General features: G+C 39.8%; 1 protein-coding gene across 2 annotated transcripts in view; it reads left to right on the top strand.

Moving 5' to 3' along the window:
* The first annotated feature begins 12,414 nt into the window (after window positions 1-12,414).
* LOC149260036 (transcription factor MYB3R-1-like) overlaps window positions 12,415-22,301 on the top strand; it is a 216,940-nt gene continuing 207,053 nt past the window's right edge. The window contains exon 1 of one of the 2 annotated variants that reach the window (XM_089419615.1): window positions 12,415-13,306. In XM_089419615.1, the coding sequence (XP_089275741.1) occupies window positions 13,074-13,306 (233 nt within the window). In that variant the 5' untranslated portion in view covers window positions 12,415-13,073. The remainder of the gene's footprint in view (window positions 13,307-22,301) is intronic. The other variant, XM_089419608.1, reaches the window with a different exon arrangement.

Below are 22,301 nucleotides of genomic sequence, written 5' to 3'. Positions count from 1 at the left end.
GATTTAGGTTGGTTTAATTTCCACCTTTAAATACACTACATTCCACGTATCAATACTGTGGGTTCTCAATACCTTGGGTCAATACCATGGGTCATAATTATTTTATTTTTATAGGATTATTTTTATTTTTACATTAATTAAAAATTTTATTTTATTTTATTTTTAAAATTTTATTTTTGCTTTTATGTTATTTGACGTAGTTAAACGTTAAACATTACATTACAACAACTCTATGGTAACAATAATTGATAAATTATATTAAATACAATTGTATTTTTCCTATTAAATAATAATAATAATTCATAAGATTGTATTAATAAACTTTATGTATGTAAATGCAACTAAATTTGAGAGTTTGTATTAACTTTTTTAGTACCACATTACTACATACAAAAACAAGATTTATATGTATAATAAAGAATAATGAAAAAAATTACAACATTTTGTTAGTATGATAGGCTTTACAATATATGAATGTCATTAAAACTACCTGAAGTAGTTATAATATCCGTTGGGGTTAGTAAATTTAGATCAAGCAAGTTTACAAGAGGTGAGTACATTGAGTTGACTAAAGATGCTAAAGGTAAAGTTGTGCAATTATATTCATATTGTAAGTTCTACAAATTTTCTCAGGTTATCCACTTTGGCATATTGTTATTGGATAAGCACTTACGTTTTATTAGGATTTCCATTTTTTTGGTGAGTTGAAGAGCTAGTTGGTCCATATGCAAACTCGAAGCAATAGAGTCATCTTGGAGTTCATGCACAATGACGTCAAGATCAAGAGTGGATTGTATTTGTCTCCCTCATCCAACCAACATGGTTGAATTCAAATGGGGCTCTATTTCCTGAGATTTTCTATATATTTGTATAATTTGACATTGTAATATTGGAGCAATTGGAGCAACTGACCAACTTTGACATTCCAATTTCCATAATTGGAACAATTGAAAACTATAAAGGGAGAGGGCTCCACATAAGAGAGTTCTTATTTTCAGGCCATTATATCTTCCCATTTTAGTTTAGGTGAACCAAAAAAATTATTGTTAAAATTCACACAGGTGCAAATAAGTGGCTCAATTGATTTCATGATGGTGAATTTAATACTCTCATGCTTGCTAGGCTCTCATTCCCCTATCTCCTATGCTTGTGATGTGTCTGAGCTTGTATTGCTCCCACCCTTGTACATCCCCATGAATTTTAAATGCATTATGGAGATCTTCCCTATGTTTTTCATGATTATTTCATTATGTTGATGACTAGGGCCACGTGCCATCATCTCTCCCGACTCAACCACTCGCATGTCCACCTAGCTTGTGACTTTGCTTCCATGTGTCATGTCGCATATGATATGGAATAGAGAGAATTTAGGTGGAGCCAGTCACTCACAATGTTTCAAGTGTACAAAGAACTGTTTGATTGGCTAACGAGTTTGACAATGAATTTAGCTCCCATAGAACATGATTGGATTGAAATATGAGGGTATAGGATAGGCTTGAACAATCCTCTTAGAGATGGAATTTAGTTTAATATTTGAAGGAGAAATGCCAAGGTTTAGATGCCTTATTATATCACTGAAGTCACCTATGATAATTAACTTATGAATTGGTGATTTCTTCGCCAAATTAATTCATTGTAGTAGTGCATATTCCACTTGGTTATTATAAACTATCCCTAGGTTTGAAGAGTAAGTTAGTTCGATTTGATGACCAAGGCCACAGAGTGCTCTTGCACCTGCTACCCTTATCATATATAAAGTTTTAGAACATTCAGTCATTAGTAAAACCCCACCACATCAAAAAATGCATGCTCCTTCGAGAGGAAGAAGAGATCAAGCTACCTAGAAGCTGAAAGTTTACCATACATAATCTAAAATACGAACCTTTAAGACCATGAAAGCAAAGTAAGTAAACAAGGAATTTAGAAACCAAAGACATAACAAGAGACTAAGAAGAGGGGTTCAGATTAGTAGTTGCGACCTAGATCGATTCCTTGTTGCCACCCAATGTGCCTCCATCAAGGGAGAGGGATGTCGAGGTGCTTCTAAACGCATTCTAGTCGTTGATCTAAGTCCCTCATGTGTCGATGCAAATCATTCATGGAGAGGAAGAGGTCCTCTTTATGCTCATGCCGATCCAAGAGAACCGTACCTAAGAGGAATTTCATGTGACAATACAAGTCAACCGTGTGCATGCACTCATTGAAGTGCCCACATGTATACTCAATATTTGGCACCTATTCAGCCAATTTAGCAAGTACCTCAATATTTGAGAGGTGGTTCCTTTGGGAGGTCCCTTCCCACTCAACATGGGTGAGCTCTTCCGGAATGTGGCTGAGGGTGTGCTCTCAAAATCGAGCAACTAATTCCTCTAATCTATGATGAGTACGTGTATTGCCTCAACTGGCTCATTCCTGGTAATATGTTTCTTCCCTATGGACCCAAGCTCATTAGCGTGGCATGGTGGATGCACAAGTGTGGAGAAAAGGCCAAGGAGCAGGAAGATTATGTCGGGAGTGGACACAGGTGGATAGTTGTAAGGCCCAGGTGAGCGGGATAAAGTCACATATGTGGCCAAGATGGATGAATGAGGTCAACAACAAGTTGGAGGGACGGGGGAGGGCCAACAAAGGAAGGTGCCAGCCTAACAAAGCACCACACGGTAATAAGAGCCATGAGGGGGAGTGGGTAGCCCAATGATACAACAAATTCAAAGTCAACTAAAGTGTCAAAATTAGATGGCTATAAGTATTAACAAACCATGCAAGAACGCCTTAAGTAGAAAACTAAATAAAAAACCAAGAAGGGAGAAGGACAATTGTACTCAAGAGAGAAACCGCTTGACAAGTGCATAATTGTTCCATGGTGATGGGTTGTTTCGTTTTATAGCTGAGAGTTACCATAAAATTTCATGCCGACAACTCCGTTATAGAGAGAAACGGGGTGTCCGATGAGATTTAAAGAGAAGGATGCTAGCTTTGTAGACCAAAGCTCTCTAGCAATTGTTTTCTTCAAAACCACTTTGAAAGTTAGACGTGAGGAAATTCCCCAAGCTAGGCTCATAGGACTTAACCAATAATGGTTGCACCTCACCAACTAGGGTGTTTTTAACCATTATCATTGTCGTATTATGCCCATAGATTTGTTGTCCCCGATCACCAACAATGTTATTGCTCTAGAGTACTGTGACTGAGGCAATAATTACAATGCTTAGCGATTGTGGAGAGTGATCCTTTGCATGGAGAGATTTAGGTGAATAGGTTGAGAGATTATAGTGCATTTGGGGCATGTGATGGGAGTGAAGGTTGTGAAGGTGGTGTTTAACGAGTATGGTGTCTGATCACAAAATGACAAGCACCTTGTGCCGAGCACAACCTTTGATTACCAACTATAAGGGGGTGCTCCCACGTCCCCTATCACATGGCCAGGTGGAACGATGACAACTCGTCCCCCCCCTCTTGAGCGCATAACACCTCATTTGGGAAACTCTAAAAAAATAAAATTTAAATGATTTTTTTTTATATAAATATTTTATGATTTTTATTTTTTTTTGCATCCTAGAGGAACCCAATAAACCGTCTGACACGTAACTACTGGTAAACCTGTAGGGGTCTACGACTTGTCCCCCTCTCCCTAAACCGGGTCACAACCTGGGGGATATGAACCTTGGATCTCTCAGTTTGCTTCGATCACCAATTGAGTTATCCTTGGGACTTTAATTTTTTGAGTTTATTATTATAAATTGTATGATATTTTTGTGTAATTTTAAATAAATTAAATTTACTGTTCTTAAACATTTATTATAACATTAGTTATTTATATTTACAATTCCATTCCTTTAAAATGATATTTATTTAATTGTAAATTAAAATTAAAATTTTAGTTTTTATTATCATGAAACCTTGGAAAAATTGAACTATTTATTAAACTATAACAGTCGCAATTATTATTATTCATTTGAAGAACAAACAACTTACAAAACTTTTACTTTTTTTTTTTTGAATAATGTGGTTCTTGGACCTCAGAGATCTTCTTGGACCTCAGAGATCAGTGAACTAATGTCCATGGAATATTTGTACCAAATAGATCCATTCAAAGGGATCACTACCTGTTGACTCAACCATGGAACTTGACCCTGAGAGTGTTGAGAGAATTGAACCCGTGACCTTTCAATAACAGAGGTGCTTTAACGATAAGGACTCGACCAAATGAGCTAACCCTTATAACTTTTCAAAACTAAATTTAAATAACAACTAGTCAATAAATATGTTATTTATCATAATATATGAAAAAAAACAAAAACAAAACAAACAACCAAACAAACAATTTTTTTTTTGTAGAATATGCACAAAAGTATTAACCTCAACAATTACTTCTTTATAATAAATTTAACTTTGAACAAAATATTTACAAAATAAAAAATATTTCTTTGTCCACTTAAACTCAATACTTGATATTTCATTTCCACTTATTAGTCCAGTTTCAGGGAGGACTCTAGCAATCGATTTGCTTGTTGACCAACATTAGTTTAACATTGACCAATGCAAATTATAATGTTTAATTTTAGAAATAAATAAAGTATTTTTTACTATAGCTGAAAATTATTTTGTTAACATTTGATTGGACAAAAACTTGAATATCTTATTTCAGGCTGGGTGCCATATGTCCCATGTCATTGATAAAGTTTGCTAACCTTGAGGAAGTTTGCAGACTAGCAAATATGAAATGCCATCTGTACATGATCATGGATGCATTAACATTAATCTTGTGATCTTAGGCCACATCTAAGGCGACCTGTACCTAACTAAAGGTAGTTGGATGGTATATTTAGAGAAATAAGTTTCCTTTATTGGTAGCCACAGTCTTGGAAGACTACCAAACAAGTGAGTCGGTTGTCATCACTCTCACTATATATTGTTGCTATGAACTAAAATCCATTTTTTCCCTCTATTGATGTATTGGTTTAGCTACCTCAAAGACAGGGAGCAATGTTGATCCGAATTTAAACAGGAACGCAACAAATTACAGAGATAACCATATACACAAAGATGCAGCGGAAATAATGCTTCATTTCATTAATGGAAAATACTGAAATATGCTTACAACCAGAAATGGAAATAAACCAGCTAGGGCGATGGTAGCTTATCTCTGAGAAGAGATGTGGTGGTTACATGCCTCTGAACTGTCTTACAATGAGGCTCGAAGGCCTATTTATTGTTGAGAAACAATGGAAAACCCTTAACATTCCAAAACCTAACCCTAGGAGATGAAACGCCAAACTGTGGGCCCCGTTTGGGTAAATTGGTACATCAACTTCCCGGGGTCGTAACTTTGGCATACGATCTCCGTTTGACGCGTACAATAGCTCGTTAGAAAGATCTATCCGAGCACTACCACGTTGGGTCCATGGACCGATGTTGCCCCTAGATTTCCCAAAAAACGTCGTTTAGGACCCGAAAAACTGCTAAAAATAGTAAGTTGTGCTACAATTAAGGAAACTAAAAATGCTGAGAGAAACAATGATGGGGGTCCAGGTGGACTTGGCAGGTGACCACCAATATCCACCTGGATCATTCCTCCCCCCTTAGGAAGCAATGGTCCCCATTGCGTTGAGTTCCTCCATGAGATGAGGAAACTTTTGTTGAACTTGTTCCCTGGTGAGCCACTTGCCCTGTTGAAGGAGTTGGCCTGCTTTGACAACTCGATACAGTTGGATATTCTGTTGGCGAGTCTTGATCTGTGTGTCCATGATCCGATCAGTTGCAGCTTGTTCCATGCAATCTGGATTTAATTCTATGGGTTTGAGCTGTTCTGCAATGTCGGATGTGTCTAGCAATGGTGGAAAGTATGGCCGAAGGCGGTCCACATTGAACACTGGGTGCAGGCCAAGGAATGGGGGAATGCTGAGCTCAAATGCATTGTCTTCCATAGCCTTAGTAATGTTGTAAGGACCATATTGGAGTGGTCTCAATTTCCGATAGGCTCCAGTAAGGCGTTCCTTTTGCAAATGCAACCAAACTTTGTCGCCCACCTGAAACTTGTGTGGCACCCGATGTTGATCATGTCGCTGCTTGTACTTGGCATTTGATTTCTCCAGAATGTCATGGACCTGCTGGCGAATATGTTGGATGCGCTCAATGAAGCTGGTGGCCTTATCTGTTTCGGACTGGACATGAGCTGAATTTATGTGAGTAGCTGCAAGTGGCATGGCCACATCAATGGGGCATAGTGGCTGGAATCCCAAACCCACCTGAAAAGGGCTATGGCCAGTGGAGCTGTGAAGAGCTCGATTGTAGTTGTGCTGAACATAGGGGAGGCTCTCGTCCCATGTGCGTGGATGCTTTGAGTTATACATGCGCAGAATGTGCACAATCATCCTATTGACAACCTCTGTCTGGCCATCAGTTTGAGGATGGAAGGCTGTGGACTTCGTGAGTTTGGTGTCCAGCATTGACCAGAGACTGGACCAAAATGTGCTGAGAAACCGACTATCCCGATCTGAGATGATAGACTGTGGGATCCCAAAGTGCACCCATACTCGTTCAAAGAAGAGTTTAGCAGTGGCTTCTGCTGTGATATTCTTCTTGCAGGCCGCCATAATGGCCATCTTCGAGAACCTGTCGACGACCACAAAAACACAGTCATTTCCATGCTTAGTGGAAGGAAGGCCTGACATGTAATCCATGGAGATGGGTTCCCAAGGTCGACTAGGGGTAGGCAACGGGGTATAGAGGTCGTGCTTCTTAATGGTCGGTTTGGCAATGGCACAGGCAGTACATGATCTGATGTACTTCCCAACATCCTGTTGAAGATTCGGCCAATAGAAATAATTTTGCAGTACTGCCACTGTTTTCTCGACCCCGAAATGCCCAGCAGCCCGACTGTAGTGTGCTTCCCAAATCATCTTGGCACGCTCGCTTGAAGGAACATAAAGGTGACCCAGGTGGCATAACAGGGCATCCTGGAGGTGAAAATATGGAACATGCCGACCCTCCAAGAGTGTCTGGTATGTGTGGCCGAATTCTGGGTCGCTTTTGTAGAGAAGTGGCCAATCAGAAGTCTCGTGCCCACAAGAGTTGAGCACGGTGGTTAACGCCATGATCGGTGGTCGACTGAGGCAATCTGCAACATTATTGGTTTTGCCCTTCTTATACTTGATATTCAAGTGGAACTGTTGCAGGTATGTAGACCACTTCTGATGGCGATCATTCTGCAATTTCCCTTGGGTCTGTATGAACTGCAGGGGTCGGTGGTCTGTGTGGATGACCGTTTCCTTCCCCAAAATGTAATGCTTCCATTGTCGGCAGGCCTGTACAATGGAATACATCTCTTTATCATAAGTGGGGTACTTCTGGACTGTGTCTGAAAGTGTTTCACTGTGATATGCCACTGGATGTCCATGTTGAGTAAGGACTGCCCCAATAGCATAGTCAGAGGCATCTGTCTCGACCTCAAATGGTTGTTGTAAATCTGGTAACACGAGCACTGGTGCCGTGCAGAGGCGATCCTTCAACTCCATGAATGCCTTCTGTTGAGATTCAGACCAAAAGAATTTTGCTTTCGCCCCTCCCTTGGTGACTTGACTCAAGGGCCAAGTAATATGAGAAAACCCCAACACGAACCTGCGGTAGAAGTTGGCAAGACCTAGAAAGCTGCGGAGCTCTGTTAGAGTGGTTGGAGATGGCCAATCTCGAATGACTTGGATCTTGGCTGGATCGACATGCACCCCCTGTTCATCAATGATGTATCCCAAATACTGAACCTGGGTCATGCCAAAAGTGCATTTCTCCAAATTGGCACATAGCTTGTGTTGCCGCAGTGTTTGGAGAACCTGTCGGATGTGGTGGAGGTGCTCTTCCCAACTCTGGCTGAAGATCAGAATGTCATCCAAGTATACCACTACAAAGGAGTTGGTGAATGGCCGCAAGATGTCATCCATTAGCCTCATGAAGGTTGCAGGAACATTCATCAATCCGAAAGGCATAACCAACCATTCGAAAAGGCCCTCCTTGGATTTGAAGGCAGTCTTCCACACATCAGAGGGTTCGATTGGTACTTGGTGATATCCTGACTTCAGATCGATCTTGCTGAAATATTTCGCCCCCTTTAGTTGGTCCAAGAGGTCATCAATCCGCGGGATCAGGGACCTATTACGGACAGTGATCTTGTTCAGCGCCCGATAGTCAATACAGAGTCTCCACGTCCCATCCTTCTTCTGTACCAACACGATCGGGCTCCCACAAGGCGATGAACTCGGACGGATGTGACCTTTCTGCAGGAGCTCCTGAATCTGCCTCTTGATTTCATTGTTCTCCAGAACGGAGCGCCGATAAATTGGTCCATTGGGTAGTGGCGCACCTGGGGTCAGATCGATGGAGTGCTTGACCTGACAGTGCAGAGGAACCCCTGCAGGGGAGGTGAAGATGTCCTCGTACTCCTCCACAACCTTGTCCATCTGTAGTTGTCATGCAGAGGGACCCTGTCTGGAGGCCGCGACCACCGTCTTCTTCTTTCCTTGAGGGCGGATCATCAGGAAAACAAATTTCTTGGTTTTGAAAATGATCTTACTACATTGTTTTGCAGTAATCAAAAAGATGGCAGTAGGTGGTGCTACCTCTGGTATCCTGTACAACTTATTTCCCAATGTAATAATAACAGCACGGGGCCTTGATTCATACACAGCATGTCGCTTCCACAAGTATGGCTGTCCTAATAATACATCACAAACTTCAAGGGGAGCAATGTCACACAATACCTCATCCATGAAGGGCTTGATGTTGTATGGAAGGCGACACTGCTGGCTCACGCGAAGATCTCGTCCTTGGTGAAGCCACCCAATGGTGTATGGTTGTGGATGTGCAGTGGCCGGTAAGCCCAACCGCTTCACGACCTCTGCCGAAATGAGGTTCTTTTGACTCCCGCTATCAACAATGAACTGTATTGGGGAGCCCTTTACCCACATCTGGGAGTGGAAGAGACGCTCCTCCTCCTCTGGATCTTCGAGTTCATTTTTCTGGATCTTGGCGGTAGCAACAGTGGCGTTGGGATCCGCATCAATGATCTGCTTCCCTTTGTCATTCCCCTTATCGGGTTTTGACTCAGAGTCGGAACATGCATCTGATTCTGAAACCTTTAGCTCAGCCACTAGTGACTGCTTGGCCCGACACTCACTTGTGTTGTGAGTGGAGCTCTTATGGAACTCACACCATTTTCCAGTGTCCTTTTTCGCCTTCACGACGTTGTTCTTTGCTTGCAGCTTCGGCGGGTTGTCTTGGGTTGTCCCGCCTTGGCTTTGTCCTTTGTTCTATGGTTTAGGGGCACCCTTCCCCTACTTTGGATTCGCAGATCCAAAGTCTCGCTTCTTTTGTTTAAACTTCTGCTCGACCTTGACGGCATATCGGTATGCTGCGCCGAGCGAGGAGATGTTCAGGAGTTGTATTTCTTCCTGGATGTACTTGTGCAGGCAGCCATAGTATTTGAGTATTAAATGTTGCTCTGAATCCTTGATACCCAACTTTGTGCGAAGGGTATGGAAAAGATTGGTGAACTCTGGCACGTCTTGGTCCCTTCCTTGCCGCAGTGTGCTCCACTTTATGTATTCATCCTCATAGCTTCCGACAGGGTAGTACTGCTCCTTGATGGCATCCCGGAATGAATTCCAGGTGGGTGCGGCTGAAAATAGTGAGCTAGTACTTTCATCCTTCTTCTCGCAGTAGGTTTCCCACCAGTCCTTGATGTGGTGGGCTGCTTTGAGAAGAGCGAAAACAATCTTTTCCCGACTCGAAAATTCATGAACATAAAAATAACCCTCTAGCAGATTTAACCATTTATCTACGACATCTGCGTCTATCTGACCCTCGAATATGGGGATTTCAAAATTAACTTGTACCTTAAAGGGCGTGGCGTTTCCAGAGTAGCTGCTGGAAGCCGATGTGTCGCTTCTGGGTAGCCGCTGAAGGATCTGGGCAAAGCTGTCCATCATCGCGTTTCGTTGTCGCTCAAGGGCTTCTTCGAGCAAGATTTTGATGGGATCTCCTGCCCCCTTGTCTTTCTTCTCATCCGCCATGGGGGGCTGTCGGGATTTGCGAGGCTGGTCTTGCAAAGGTTCGACCAATTCAAGCCCTAACTCCTTATATCCCGACCTTGTTGGGGACATGCAAAGAAAAACAGAGAAAAAGCAGACCGCTCTGATACCACTGATCCGGATTTAAACAGGAACGCAACAAATTACAGAGATAACCAAATGCACAAAGATGTAACGGAAATAATACTTCATTTCATTAATGGAAAATACTGAAATATGCTTACAACCAGAAATGGAAATAAACCAGCTAGGGCGATGGTAGCTTATCTCTGAGAAGAGATGTGGTGGCTACATGCCTCTGAACTGTCTTACAATGAGGCTCGAAGGCCTATTTATTGTTGAGAAACAATGGAAAACCCTTAACATTCCAAAACCTAACCCTAGGAGATGAAACGCCAAACTGTGGGCCCCGTTTGGGTAAATTGGTACATCAACTTCCCGGGGTCGTAACTTTGGCATACGATATCCGTTTGACGCGTACAATAGCTCGTTAGAAAGATCTATCCGAGAACTACCACTTTGGGAAGGGAAACATCGGTCCATGGACCCATGTTGCCCCTAGATTTCCCAAAAAACATCGTTTAAGGTCTCAAAACGGCTCCAGAAGTTCAGGACCCGAAAAACTGCTAAAAATAGTAAGTTGTGCTACAATTAAGGAAACTAAAAATGTTGAGAGAAACAATGGTGGGGGTCTAGGTGGACTTGGCAGGTGGCCACCAATATCCACCTGGATCAAATGTAGGAAGCCAAGCAAGGCGATACCAAGGAAGAGTGGTTTGGCGATGCGTTTAGATCCACAGAAACTGAAAGTAGCAAAAAATGGACCGAAGACTAGGGTATTGTGGTAGGCCATCAATCTTGTATTTTCTTGTGTTCAAGGTTACCTTTGTTCCTCTCGCTTTGTAAGTCTTTCTAACTTTTCAGATTTTGCATTTTTATTTTACACACACACACACATTGTTCCTTTGCTTTTGAGGTGCAGACTAGGATTGGATAATTTTGCAGTTTTTATTTTTTGTGTTAATAACAACATTAAATTACTTCATAAGGAAATTCGAGTTCAGAACTTCAACTGCTCTCCCAATTTTTCCAATTAAATTTCTTGTTGGTTTGCAGCTCAGGAGATGAGACAAAAAATGGAGAATACTCTAAAGTTTCAATACATTTTTCGGTTTTAAGGAATATTTCTATTTTGATGTTCCATCTACATTCGAATCCAACCAGGAAAATTGTAATTTGTCCATTATACTTGCTAATTTAATCTTTCTTTTAGTCTCTGTTTATTTGTGGCGTGGGGCAAGATAGTATTTTAGTTGGATATTACGTTTCCTCGACTTGCCTTCATGAGCCTTCCTTTCTTCCCTACTTTCTCTTAGTTACAGTAGCCAACAAGTTTCAATGCATTTAGACACGACTGCTTGTAGTTATGTTATGTGGTGGTCTACTCCCAAAACTCTCTGGGACAAAAGAATCTGTCACCTTTGCTATACTAAGAGAGTGGAAGATAAAAACCACTTTTTCTTAGATTGCCCAACTCTTACTCACATTCTTCTCATTTCCAAAACATTTGCCACACTCCCAATCTTAAAGAATCTGTCAGTTTTGCGATACTAAGAGGGTGGAAGATGAAAAACACTTTTTCTTAGATTGCTCGATTCTTACCATCCTTCTCATTTCCAAAACATTTGCCACACTCCCAATCTTATTGACTAGTTAAGTCAGCCTAAATATAGTGATTTTGAAGTGCTTATTTTCCTTTTTTATCATAAAAATAATTTTTTAAAGAGTCACACTTAATTTATTACTTTCTTAAGGTCTAATAAACCATATAAATCTTAATAAACGCTAATCATCCTTATTAAAAACTATTATAAATTATTCATTATACACTGCATTCTATTTAAGTAAGAGTTAGGCTTTCCATTGTATCGTATCATCATGATTGTAATCTCGTAACCTATATTGGAATGAAAATCCAATCAATATATATTATGAAAATTTCATAATAAATGGGAAAGCTAAAGTCGAGATTGCACTTACAGAAATAGTCACCGCTGGTTTACCATTCGCTACAGGGCAGTAAATGTCATTTTAAAAATAATTAATAATAACTGTTAATTACGTGTATAATAACACATTTACATTTTATCCGAAAGATTTGGTCCAAGCTGATGTAATTAAACACGTTGCACCGAAAATCCACCGGTTCCACCGGCAGAACCAGTGTTAGAGGTGGCGAACTTAGACTAGCCCGTAAAATGGCCGTTTCAGATTCAAACTTTTAAAGAAGAAAAATGGTGTAACCCGTGCCAACGACGCCTAACCCTATAAAAGGCGGTGGTGACGAGGCTCGAGTCACGGAGCTGAATCGGACGGCAAGGAAAGACTTGAGACACCTGTGCCGTTAGATTCATCTCAACTGCCCGAATTTTAATATAACCCGGTAGAAGGCGCTTATGCAGATTTGAAAGATTAACGAGCCTTCCTCACGATAGAACGATTAGCACAGCAGCCTTCTGAACCGGTCTTTACCTTGAAACAACAGAGGATTCGCAATTTAGTGCAGCTCTGTATATTTATTGGCAATCCGGTCTACTTTCTGTGTTAAATGACCGAGATGCGGCTGCGAATGTCCGAAACCTTTTTGCCTTACGCTGCATTTCAGCTGCTCGCTCTGCGAGTTCGAGTCCTGTAGTCTCGCCAGCCGTAAAACCCTAGGTCTTTAAATAAAGGACGTGGCAAACTTGGTTTGTGTTTGTTCAAACTCTCCCTGGGTTTGCAGGGATTTGCTTCCCTCACCTTTCACATGCTGCTCCAGATATATTTATAGCTCCATTGCTTTTATTATAAGGTTCCCTGTTGCTTTTAGTTCTCTGGCTTGCCAAGTTTCTTTTCTGTCATATCTCGCTTAGATTTACTCTGGTCAAGCCCTAATTTGCCAGAAACGTAGATACAAGTGCGAAATTTGGAACATGCTTTCCTTTCGAGGAAATGACAGGGGTTAAAGTAAAGAGAGAGGGCAAGACCAACAGAGCTCAAAGTTCGCATCTCTACCTAGGCAATGACGATAGATTACAAAAATTAGAACCTGTAACATGCTCGGCTTTGGAGGAAACGACAAGTGATGAAGTAAAGAGGGAGGAAAAAGCAGAGAACAAATCTCAGAGCTCGTCTCTCTCCGTGGGCGCTGACCATGCATTGCAGAAATTACCGCCCGTGCACGGGTACGCCTGAACTTTTGGATGCTCTGCCTTTTAATGGTTCTTGTTTTGATAAATTGCACAAAATATGCTAGTCTTCCAGTCAAATATGCTTACCTCGGTGTTCCTAAAAAATTGCTTGTAACCGATGTAGGTAAAGAGTTGAAGTGAGCTTTTAGATGCTAATGTCTTGTTCTGAAAATCTTTTTATAACTTACATTGGAGCTTTAGATGTATAACGTTTTACCTGGAAAGTTCTTTTGAATTACACTTTCAGAGCATATCAAGAGAGACTCTATTTAAAAGTTCTTATCGATGCTATAATTTCAGTCCTAAAACAAAGAAAACTGGCGTTCAGGACACTACACAAAACTGTGGCAAGGCTAAGCAATTTCAAACTCATCGCTGCAAACCTAACTGATTTATGCTTATCGGGGTCTTTAACAGCCACGTATGCTCCATAAATAGTTTTATTCGAGGCTACCTCTCGTTAGTTTGTCATTCGGTTTTTAATCACTTAGGTGCCATTCTCACTGACACTCTATTACTGTCAAGACTCTGTAAGTTGGCTTTAAGCCACTATATTGTGTCCTTGACAGCCATGCGTTCTCCCGAAAATAAATTTATGCAAGGCTATGAGCTGTTAGTTTATATCATTCAGTGTTTAGTGTTTTAAGTGCCATACTTAGTGGACTCTATTATTATTAATACTATGTAACTTAGCTTTATTGTGGCTCTAGGCCACTATTTTGTGTTTTTGACGGCCATGTGTTCTATAACTTCCACTGAAAATAGTTTTTTGCAAGGCTATAAGCTGTTACTTCATGTCATTCAGTGTTTGTCTCTTAAGTGTCAAGCACAGTATATTGGATCATTGTTAAGACTTTGTAACTTGGATTTATTATGGCTTGACACTTAACTCATGAATGATTACATAATGAAAGTAGTAATATCCAAAACAACCTTGATAAACGAGACTAATGCATATATATTAAAAATCAGCCTTTATATATGAGGCTGCAAGTACAATGCTACATCAACAAGTATCAAACTGTGGACAATGAACATACATAGAAATAAAACATGAACTTAATCTAGTAAACAATAAAGACTAATAGTCTTCATCCTCATCATCATAATCCTCGTCAAAAATAGAAGAAGAAGCATGCTCAACAGTGGATGGTGGAGGGGAAAAGATGACGGGCCATTTCCACTTCTAGGTTCCCAGTCCTTAATATTCAGGGCAACAAGAGAGAGCTCCAAATCAGGAGTTTTTGGATACACATCCCATTCATTAGAAGGACAACTGCTATGTTCTGGATCCTTGCAAGATGCAAGGCGAAGGTTGGAGTGCACATAAACAAGATCCTTTTCCTTTTGTGAACCCAACCTGTTATGCTTCACAAAATGAATAAAACCATAGGTGCTCCAATTCCTTTTTTCCGATGAAGAGATTCCCACTTGTGAAAGAACACGAATGACAAGGTTTTGCAAATGTAAACCATTTGCTGCATGACAAATTCACCACCTTATTGGACTCATGGTGCTTCAACAAAACTGGAAAATTCTTTCTTCACCTCCCTGTGTAGATGAGTTGGAAACACTCACATGTGGTAAAGTGTGCAATGGAGTGTTGAAATTGTTCCACCTATCAGCAATGATTTTCTTGACTAAATTAGCAAAATGAGCATCAACAAATAAAAGTTGAGGAGACTCCTGTGAAATGATTTTCATAGTTTTCTCAATCGTTATATCTATGCCGTCATTTACCTCTCCTAAGAAAGGTTGGTTTGTGTCATCATTGTGAAGAAACTCAAATGCAGGGGTTGTGAAATTAGCAAGAAATTGATCTTGCTCCACCACTCCTCATCAAGGCACAATCTACGCACCATATATCCTTGCTCTGAATCTACCTGTCTTCCACTCAACCCAAAGTTGACTCACCACCATAGAAACTAATGGTTGCTAAACCTTAATAAGGTGGTGCAACATTAGGAAGTTTGAGGAATATCTTGTCTCAACAACTTTCAACAACTCCAATTTGTAGTACTCTTGAAATATTGCTTGAGATTGGTGGTGGTTGGTGATGAATTTAACGATCTTCCTTGCTTCCCTTGTGAGTTGCCTCATCTACAGAACTTTACAAGCGATCTCCTCTTAGATAAGATTCAGATTATGGACAATTCAGGGTATCCAAAAGGTGTGGTTATACGTTCCCTCAATAACTAAACCTGTAGCTTTGCAAATTGGTGCATTATCCATGATAACTTGCACCACTTTGTTAGGTCCTATTTGTTCAATATATTTTATTAAAATATCAGCAATGAACTGTGCATCTTTCACCTCTCTTGAACAATCTTTGACCTTTACAAACATTGCTCCTTTTGGTGAAGTGGCAATGATATTTATCAATAGTCTACGCCTCATATCTGTCCATCCATCTGAGAGTATGGTAACCCCATAGCCACTCCAGGAAGAACGAACCGGTGATAAGATATCGTCCGCAAGCTCCTTCACATTTTTGAGAAGTTGAGTTTTGATTTTTTCATACTTGGGTCCCTTGTACTCTGCAAGAGCTTTGTTATTTGACCTGATCATATCTTGCCAGTAAGGAGACCAAACAACATTGAATGGGATATGACACACAAAGATGCACATAGCCTCTCTGAATCAACTTCTTCTCTCTCCTGCACATTCACCAATTTAACTATTTTGCTCTCTTGAATTGTGTTGAGATTCTAGTAGAGCAATGGCCAAAATAGTTTTTCAAATTTGATAGCTACTTCTATTGATAGTTACTTCTTTATTCTTTCATCAACAAGTAGATATACATGAAAAACTTCAACCAATGATTCTTCAATAAGAGCAGTAAATAGAGATCACAGTAGACAATAAATAAAAATAAGAGACAAGAGACACCAAGATTAGGCTCACAGCCAGGGCAAAACCCACTTCGGGGAAAACCCAAAATTCTTTCCTTATGAGAGAGAGATTCTATCCATCAATAGTACATCAAATGTTCCAACAAATCTCAACAAAGTACCTATCAAAGTCTTAATAAAAAATGAGAGAGATGTCACTTCTGTCCAATAGACTGATCTGCATAAGGAGGCCAAAACTAGTCCTGAGGTAACTGCAACAGAGGGGTCGAAGTCTTCACTGTAATACCCAATGAATTGTGGCGACGAAATGTCAAGAAAAGTCTTGGTCAACTTCAAAGATATGTCACAAGAGAGAGCAAGCTTGATTATGCACTTTTTGGCCCAAATAGAAGTGTCAAAACAGAGGTAACAAATGATCCCTTGTCAGTGTTGCACAAGCCCTTGTAGACAAACCAAATTGCAGTCAAAAGTATACTTGAATTCTTCTTCGCACTCTTGAAATGAAGGTCGAATTCACTTGTAATTGCAGACCAAATTGTTGAAGCTTGTGATGGCCGAAATGAGAGTGATTGATGTCCTAGTTATAGTGGTTGTGTGAGAGCTAATTAGCCCTAGTAGGGCCGACTTGTCATCCATCAGAAGAGCCGACTCGTGGGGCTAGTTATGAGTCGACTTGTGGTGACAAACAACTAAATTCTCCTCTATAATTTGATGAAAAATGCTGATCATAGCTACTACATATTTCAACACTCCCTCTTAGCTAGGGAGGTAGATTTTCATTCTCTCTCAAGATTCATCTTCCCGACCAATCCATATGTCTCTCGACTCATAGCCCAAGGAAGAGAACACAATCCAAGTTTCTCTCTTGTGATCTCAACATAAGGAAAGATAAATAACATCCATCTCAAAGCATCTCTCGGTCAACATGCTCTCTCAGCACACTACCTACGGGAGGAATCATCAACACATCTCTCGGACAACGATATCTCTCGACACAGCCGATAGGAGGAATCATCAACACATCTCTCGGACAACAATGTCTCTCGGCACACAACCTACATGAGGAATCATCAACACATCACCCAAACAACAATGTATTTCGGCACACAGTCTACGGGAGATGGTCTACTCATCATGCTATGTAGTGAGTGCTCTGCTCCCTTGTTAGAAAATCAGAAAGGCATAAATATTTTCTTATTCTTGATAATTACTTGTGATGTTCTTGATTTGTTATTACGATTCTTTATATCTTCATTATTTTAGTTCATCAAGCAATTACCAAAGCAACAACACATAAAACAATGGACACCAGATGTAGGCACTATGCCAGGGCCAAACCCCCCTTGAGGGGAAAACCCAGTTAAGTAAATTCTTAATTTTCAATAGTATTCTTTGAGAATCTTCACCCTAGACAAAGACGGACCTTCCCTCCACACCAAGTCAGCCTCCCAGAGTTTTGGTCTCCTTTCCAGCAACTTCGACTAGGCAGCGTCTTCCGGCATCAGTGAAACTTTGAAGACTTCGATCTCCAAATATAGGGCACGAAACAGAGAGAGAGAGGCACCAAAATTTCGTTTTTCTTCTTCTCTTTAGACTCCACCCAACTTGCACTTCCTTTGGCTTCCCGACTTCAGACTTTGCACTTCCCAGCTTAGAGATATCGAACTTGCTTGAGATGAAGTGCTCCAAATGAATTCGACTTGCTTGTATTTATAGGTTCCATGTGAGGTCGAATTAGTGTCCTTAGGCCAACTTGGTCTCTTCTAGGCCGACTTGGTGTGGAGGGATACATAAATTATATTTGACTCAATACTTAACCTTTTTTTATGATTCAAAAGCCCAAGAACGGTCTCTTCAAAAGTACAATGACTCTATTGACTCGGAATAAATCCATGAAGTCCTTAATGGGGACTTTGACCTAAAACATGGTGATCCAAGTATGAAACCTATGCTTTAATAAGTCACAATAATAATAATAAAAATTCTTTTCTTTATTCTTTTGACAAGTACATTACAAGATGATTCAAATACATTAAATGAAGACCGAACCTAGTTACATTTTCCAACATTTCCTTTTAACTAGGGAGGTATTCATCATATACAAGTACAAGGAAGATCTCAACTATATGAACCATGAAGAACTTTAGGCACTGCAATGCAATGGACTAGATTCCTGACCGGGGCAATCTATCCATTGGTCTCTCAACAATTTAGGCATTGCAATGCCACAGACTAGATTTCTGACCAGGGCAATCTATCCAAGTGGGAATAAGGTGGACTCAAGCTTTTAGCCGCTCTAGGAACCATCAGGCTTACTTGCTAACCACCAACCCAAAGATCCAGGTGTGTATAAAAAACAGAGTTCTATAATCAACACCACCTTTCCGACTTCGGGACCTAGACATCAACACAAAGTGCCGGCTAGATGTCCTCCCAGGCAATGCTTCACTCACAAAGCCTCAACACTCCTTGATCCAGCAGATCAAGGATGACCAATCTCTCCCAATCAAATTGATGCTATCGAAACTTTCGAGAGATTCACCTGTACAAACACAACCCCAATCAATAATATACTTTCACATGTACATACACAAATACAAACCTCTGGGGTCTTTCAAACAACTTGATGTTGCTTCTCAACTTTTCATAGTAGGACTATCAATCGAATCTATGACAGAAGATTCCTCAATTATACAATTTCCTTTCCTACTTCTCATGCAACAACATATTATTCTATCGGATCCAGGTTTCCTTCTTCCAACAACATCTCAAAATGCATTCTCCAATTTCCTTCTCTCACTCATGGCCTTCACTAAAAATTACGACTATTAATCCTATTCTAGTGCATGACACATGAAGTAGAGAACCATATCTGTCACTCCCTCTTAATTAGAGAGGATCTAATTATTTCTGTACATCCCCTTATCCTAGGGAGATTTTCTTCATTCAAGCTCCCTCTTAACTCGAGGAGATTAGCTTCTTCTTTTCGTCATCGAAGAATCTTTCGGGGCTTCCAACCATTTCATCAGAGTTATCATCATCCCCATCATGCTTATCACATCAACGAACATCTTCACCATATTGAAGATTGTGTACCTGCGCAACTTAGATAGCAAGCACATCCAAATCTGTAGAAGCATGAAGTTAGCCATATTAGAATCACAAAAGCATTTCAACTTTATACATATTAGATACCCAAACTTAATTACAAACAAGAGACATATACTCTTCGACATCTTGCTAGGGACTTTGTCATAAACCCTAGACTACTTCATAACAAATTTCATTCCATCTAGGTTTTCAATATTTCTTTCAGAGGCGTGACATACCTTACTACAACATATAGCAAACCCTAGAAGCAATTCAAACAAATATAGATCTACGAGGCATCTAACAACTTTCAGAATTCGTAAACTTTCCACTACGGATTCATACAAATCCTAGATTTCAATCAAAAGAATCAATCAAAACAAATCATAGCTTAGTCATTAACATGACCAACTTCCACTAGGGTTAGTTGCAAATCCTAGATTTTTCAATCAAACATCAATCACAACTAAAACTCAGATTTCAACAATCTTACACAAATCTCAAATCATCATATTGTCATCATACATCAAAGATTTTCATTTCTACTAAGGTTTAACTCCAAAACCCTAGAATTTCATTTTCACAATCTCAACAATCATTATATAAATAGATCTTAGATACACACTAGAGAATTTAACTACTATTAGGGTTTAGCTGCAATACCTTAGATTTACCAAACAACATCATCCTAGAACATCAAACTTTGACTAGAGCTTGTTTCCAAACCCTAGGATTCATGACCTCCGACAAATAGGTCAACTCATACATCTAGGATTTCATCACCATGCATAGGCATTTCATATCACGTGTTGGTCAAACCCAACTTCACAAATATCAATAAGAGTGAGACATACAACAAACTTGATTAGACTAGGGTTTGATCAGACAAACATAAATATATCAAGGAAATGAATTCTAATACATTATAAGGGTCTTGCTTATACATTCCACCAAACCTTAACGAGTTAGGGTTTCAATATAGGAATGTAGCAAACCCAAAATTACCAATATTCCAAAGGTTCAGGATTTTAGACTTTATCATTTAACCCTAACAAGTTAGGTTTTCTTGATCATTCCAAAATCCTAAACATGACATCATCAATAAAACTTCAAATAACATTTTTCAATATCCCTATGCAGTTTAGGGTTTCAGACATTCACATTAGTATACCCTTAGGTTAGGGTTTTCCAAAGAACCTGTCTAGGGTTCTATAACATAAGTTAAGAATAGGAGTGGGGTAGATTTATCAAGTGATGAATCACCCAAAATAAGAATCAATATGAATCACCCAAAATAAGAATCAATATGAATCACTATAGCTAGTCACAACAATGTTAGTTATATATTGTCAAATGAATAAACATTTATTATAAAGAAATCATTGTTTGAAAGCATACCTTTGTTCCTTGACAAACCTTGTCTTGAGAGGTCCTCTTTCATACTCCTTGAGAATATAGCAGATGTTTTCCTAATCAAGACAATAGAGGGAGAATGATGATTAATATTTAATATAATCAAAACTAAATGAGTACATGAAACCAAAAACTGAAAGGAAATGAGATACTTATCTTTGGGAGTTGTTGGGGGCTCCCTCCAAAGCTTGAGGGATACCTATAAACTTATAAAACAAAAGAAAATGTCTTTTCCAAAAACATGTTAAAACCTATAAATTCTAAATATCAAAAAATATAAAATAGAATAACTAAGACTAAAAGCAAAGGACTTAGTAGTGTAAGTCCCTTATGTCAGATTCTTCGGGTTTGACTTTCTTTGGGTCTCCTTCTTCAACAATGTTGGCTTGATCTCTTTCTCTCTTCTTGTTTCTTGGATTGTCGGGACAATCACTCTTGTAGTGACCCTTCTTATGACATTGATAGCATTCTACCTTGGACATGTCAACTTTCTTCCTTGGTCCTTTTGATTTCTTTCCTTTATGTTGAGAAATGTAGGCATTTGATACTCATTTAGGATTAGCAACTAGAGAGATCTTCAATTCTTCTTTACTGTAGGCAGTCCATAGTTCTTCAAAAGTGGGAGCTTCCTTCCAATTGTTAAGTCCTACAGAAAATGCACCCCAAGTAGGTGCCAATCCTAGTAGAGCAGTGATCACGAGTTCTTTGTCTGGAACAATTTCATCAATGGCCAAAAGACCATCCCTGGTTCTTGCTATCTTCACAAAGAAGGAGACCACAATGTCTTCTTTAGTCATCTTTGTGGTCCTCAACTCGTTTTTCAAACTTGCTACTTGACTAATGTTCTTAATAGTGAATAACTTTGACAAGGCTTCGTAAATTTCTTGAGCATGATTGATGTTGGCTATGAATGGGACAAGGTTGTCCTTTATTCCTTCTACCAATTCTAGTTCCCTGAATTTAACTTTGTCAGCATCACTGGAGTCATCTGTAGGCTTCTTTACTTTTCCTTTGACCAAGTCTAGTACCTTGTTCTTTTTAAGGATGAGGTCAATCCTATTCTTCCAAGACCTATAGTTTGAGGCTCCTTCAAGTTTGTTCTTTCCCTTGATTGTGTTAGACATCTTCCTTGAATATAGTAGACTCCTTCCCGGAGATAATCCTTTGAATGGTTCCTTGATCAAGTGCTTGAGACTGCCTTTTTCTTCTTTCTTCACCAAAGCTCTGAAACCATGTTAGAAAATCAGAAAGGCAAAAATATTTTCTTATTCTTGATAATTACTTGTGATGTTCTTGATTTGTTATTACGATTCTTTATATCTTCTTTCTTTTAATTCATCAAGCAATTACCAAAGCAACAACACATAAAACAATGGACACTAAATGTAGGTACTCTGGTAGGGCAAAAGCCCCCTTGAGGGGAAAACCGAGTCAAGTAAATTCTTCCTTTCAATAGTATTCTTTGAGACTCTTCACCCAAGACAAAGACCAGACCTTCCCTCCACACCAAGTCAACCTCCCATATTGTCGACCTCCTTTCCAACAACTTCGATTAGGCAACGACTTCCGGCACTAGTGAAACTTGGAAGACTTCGATCTCCCAATCTAGGGCACGAAACAGAGAGAGAGAGAGA

Source organism: Pinus tabuliformis, chromosome 6 (genome assembly GCF_031772625.1).
Source record: "Pinus tabuliformis cultivar Carrire ecotype Pingquan chromosome 6, CPIR1, whole genome shotgun sequence".
Lineage (NCBI taxonomy): Eukaryota > Viridiplantae > Streptophyta > Pinopsida > Pinales > Pinaceae > Pinus > Pinus tabuliformis.
This window is presented reverse-complemented; position numbering and strand designations above follow the sequence as displayed.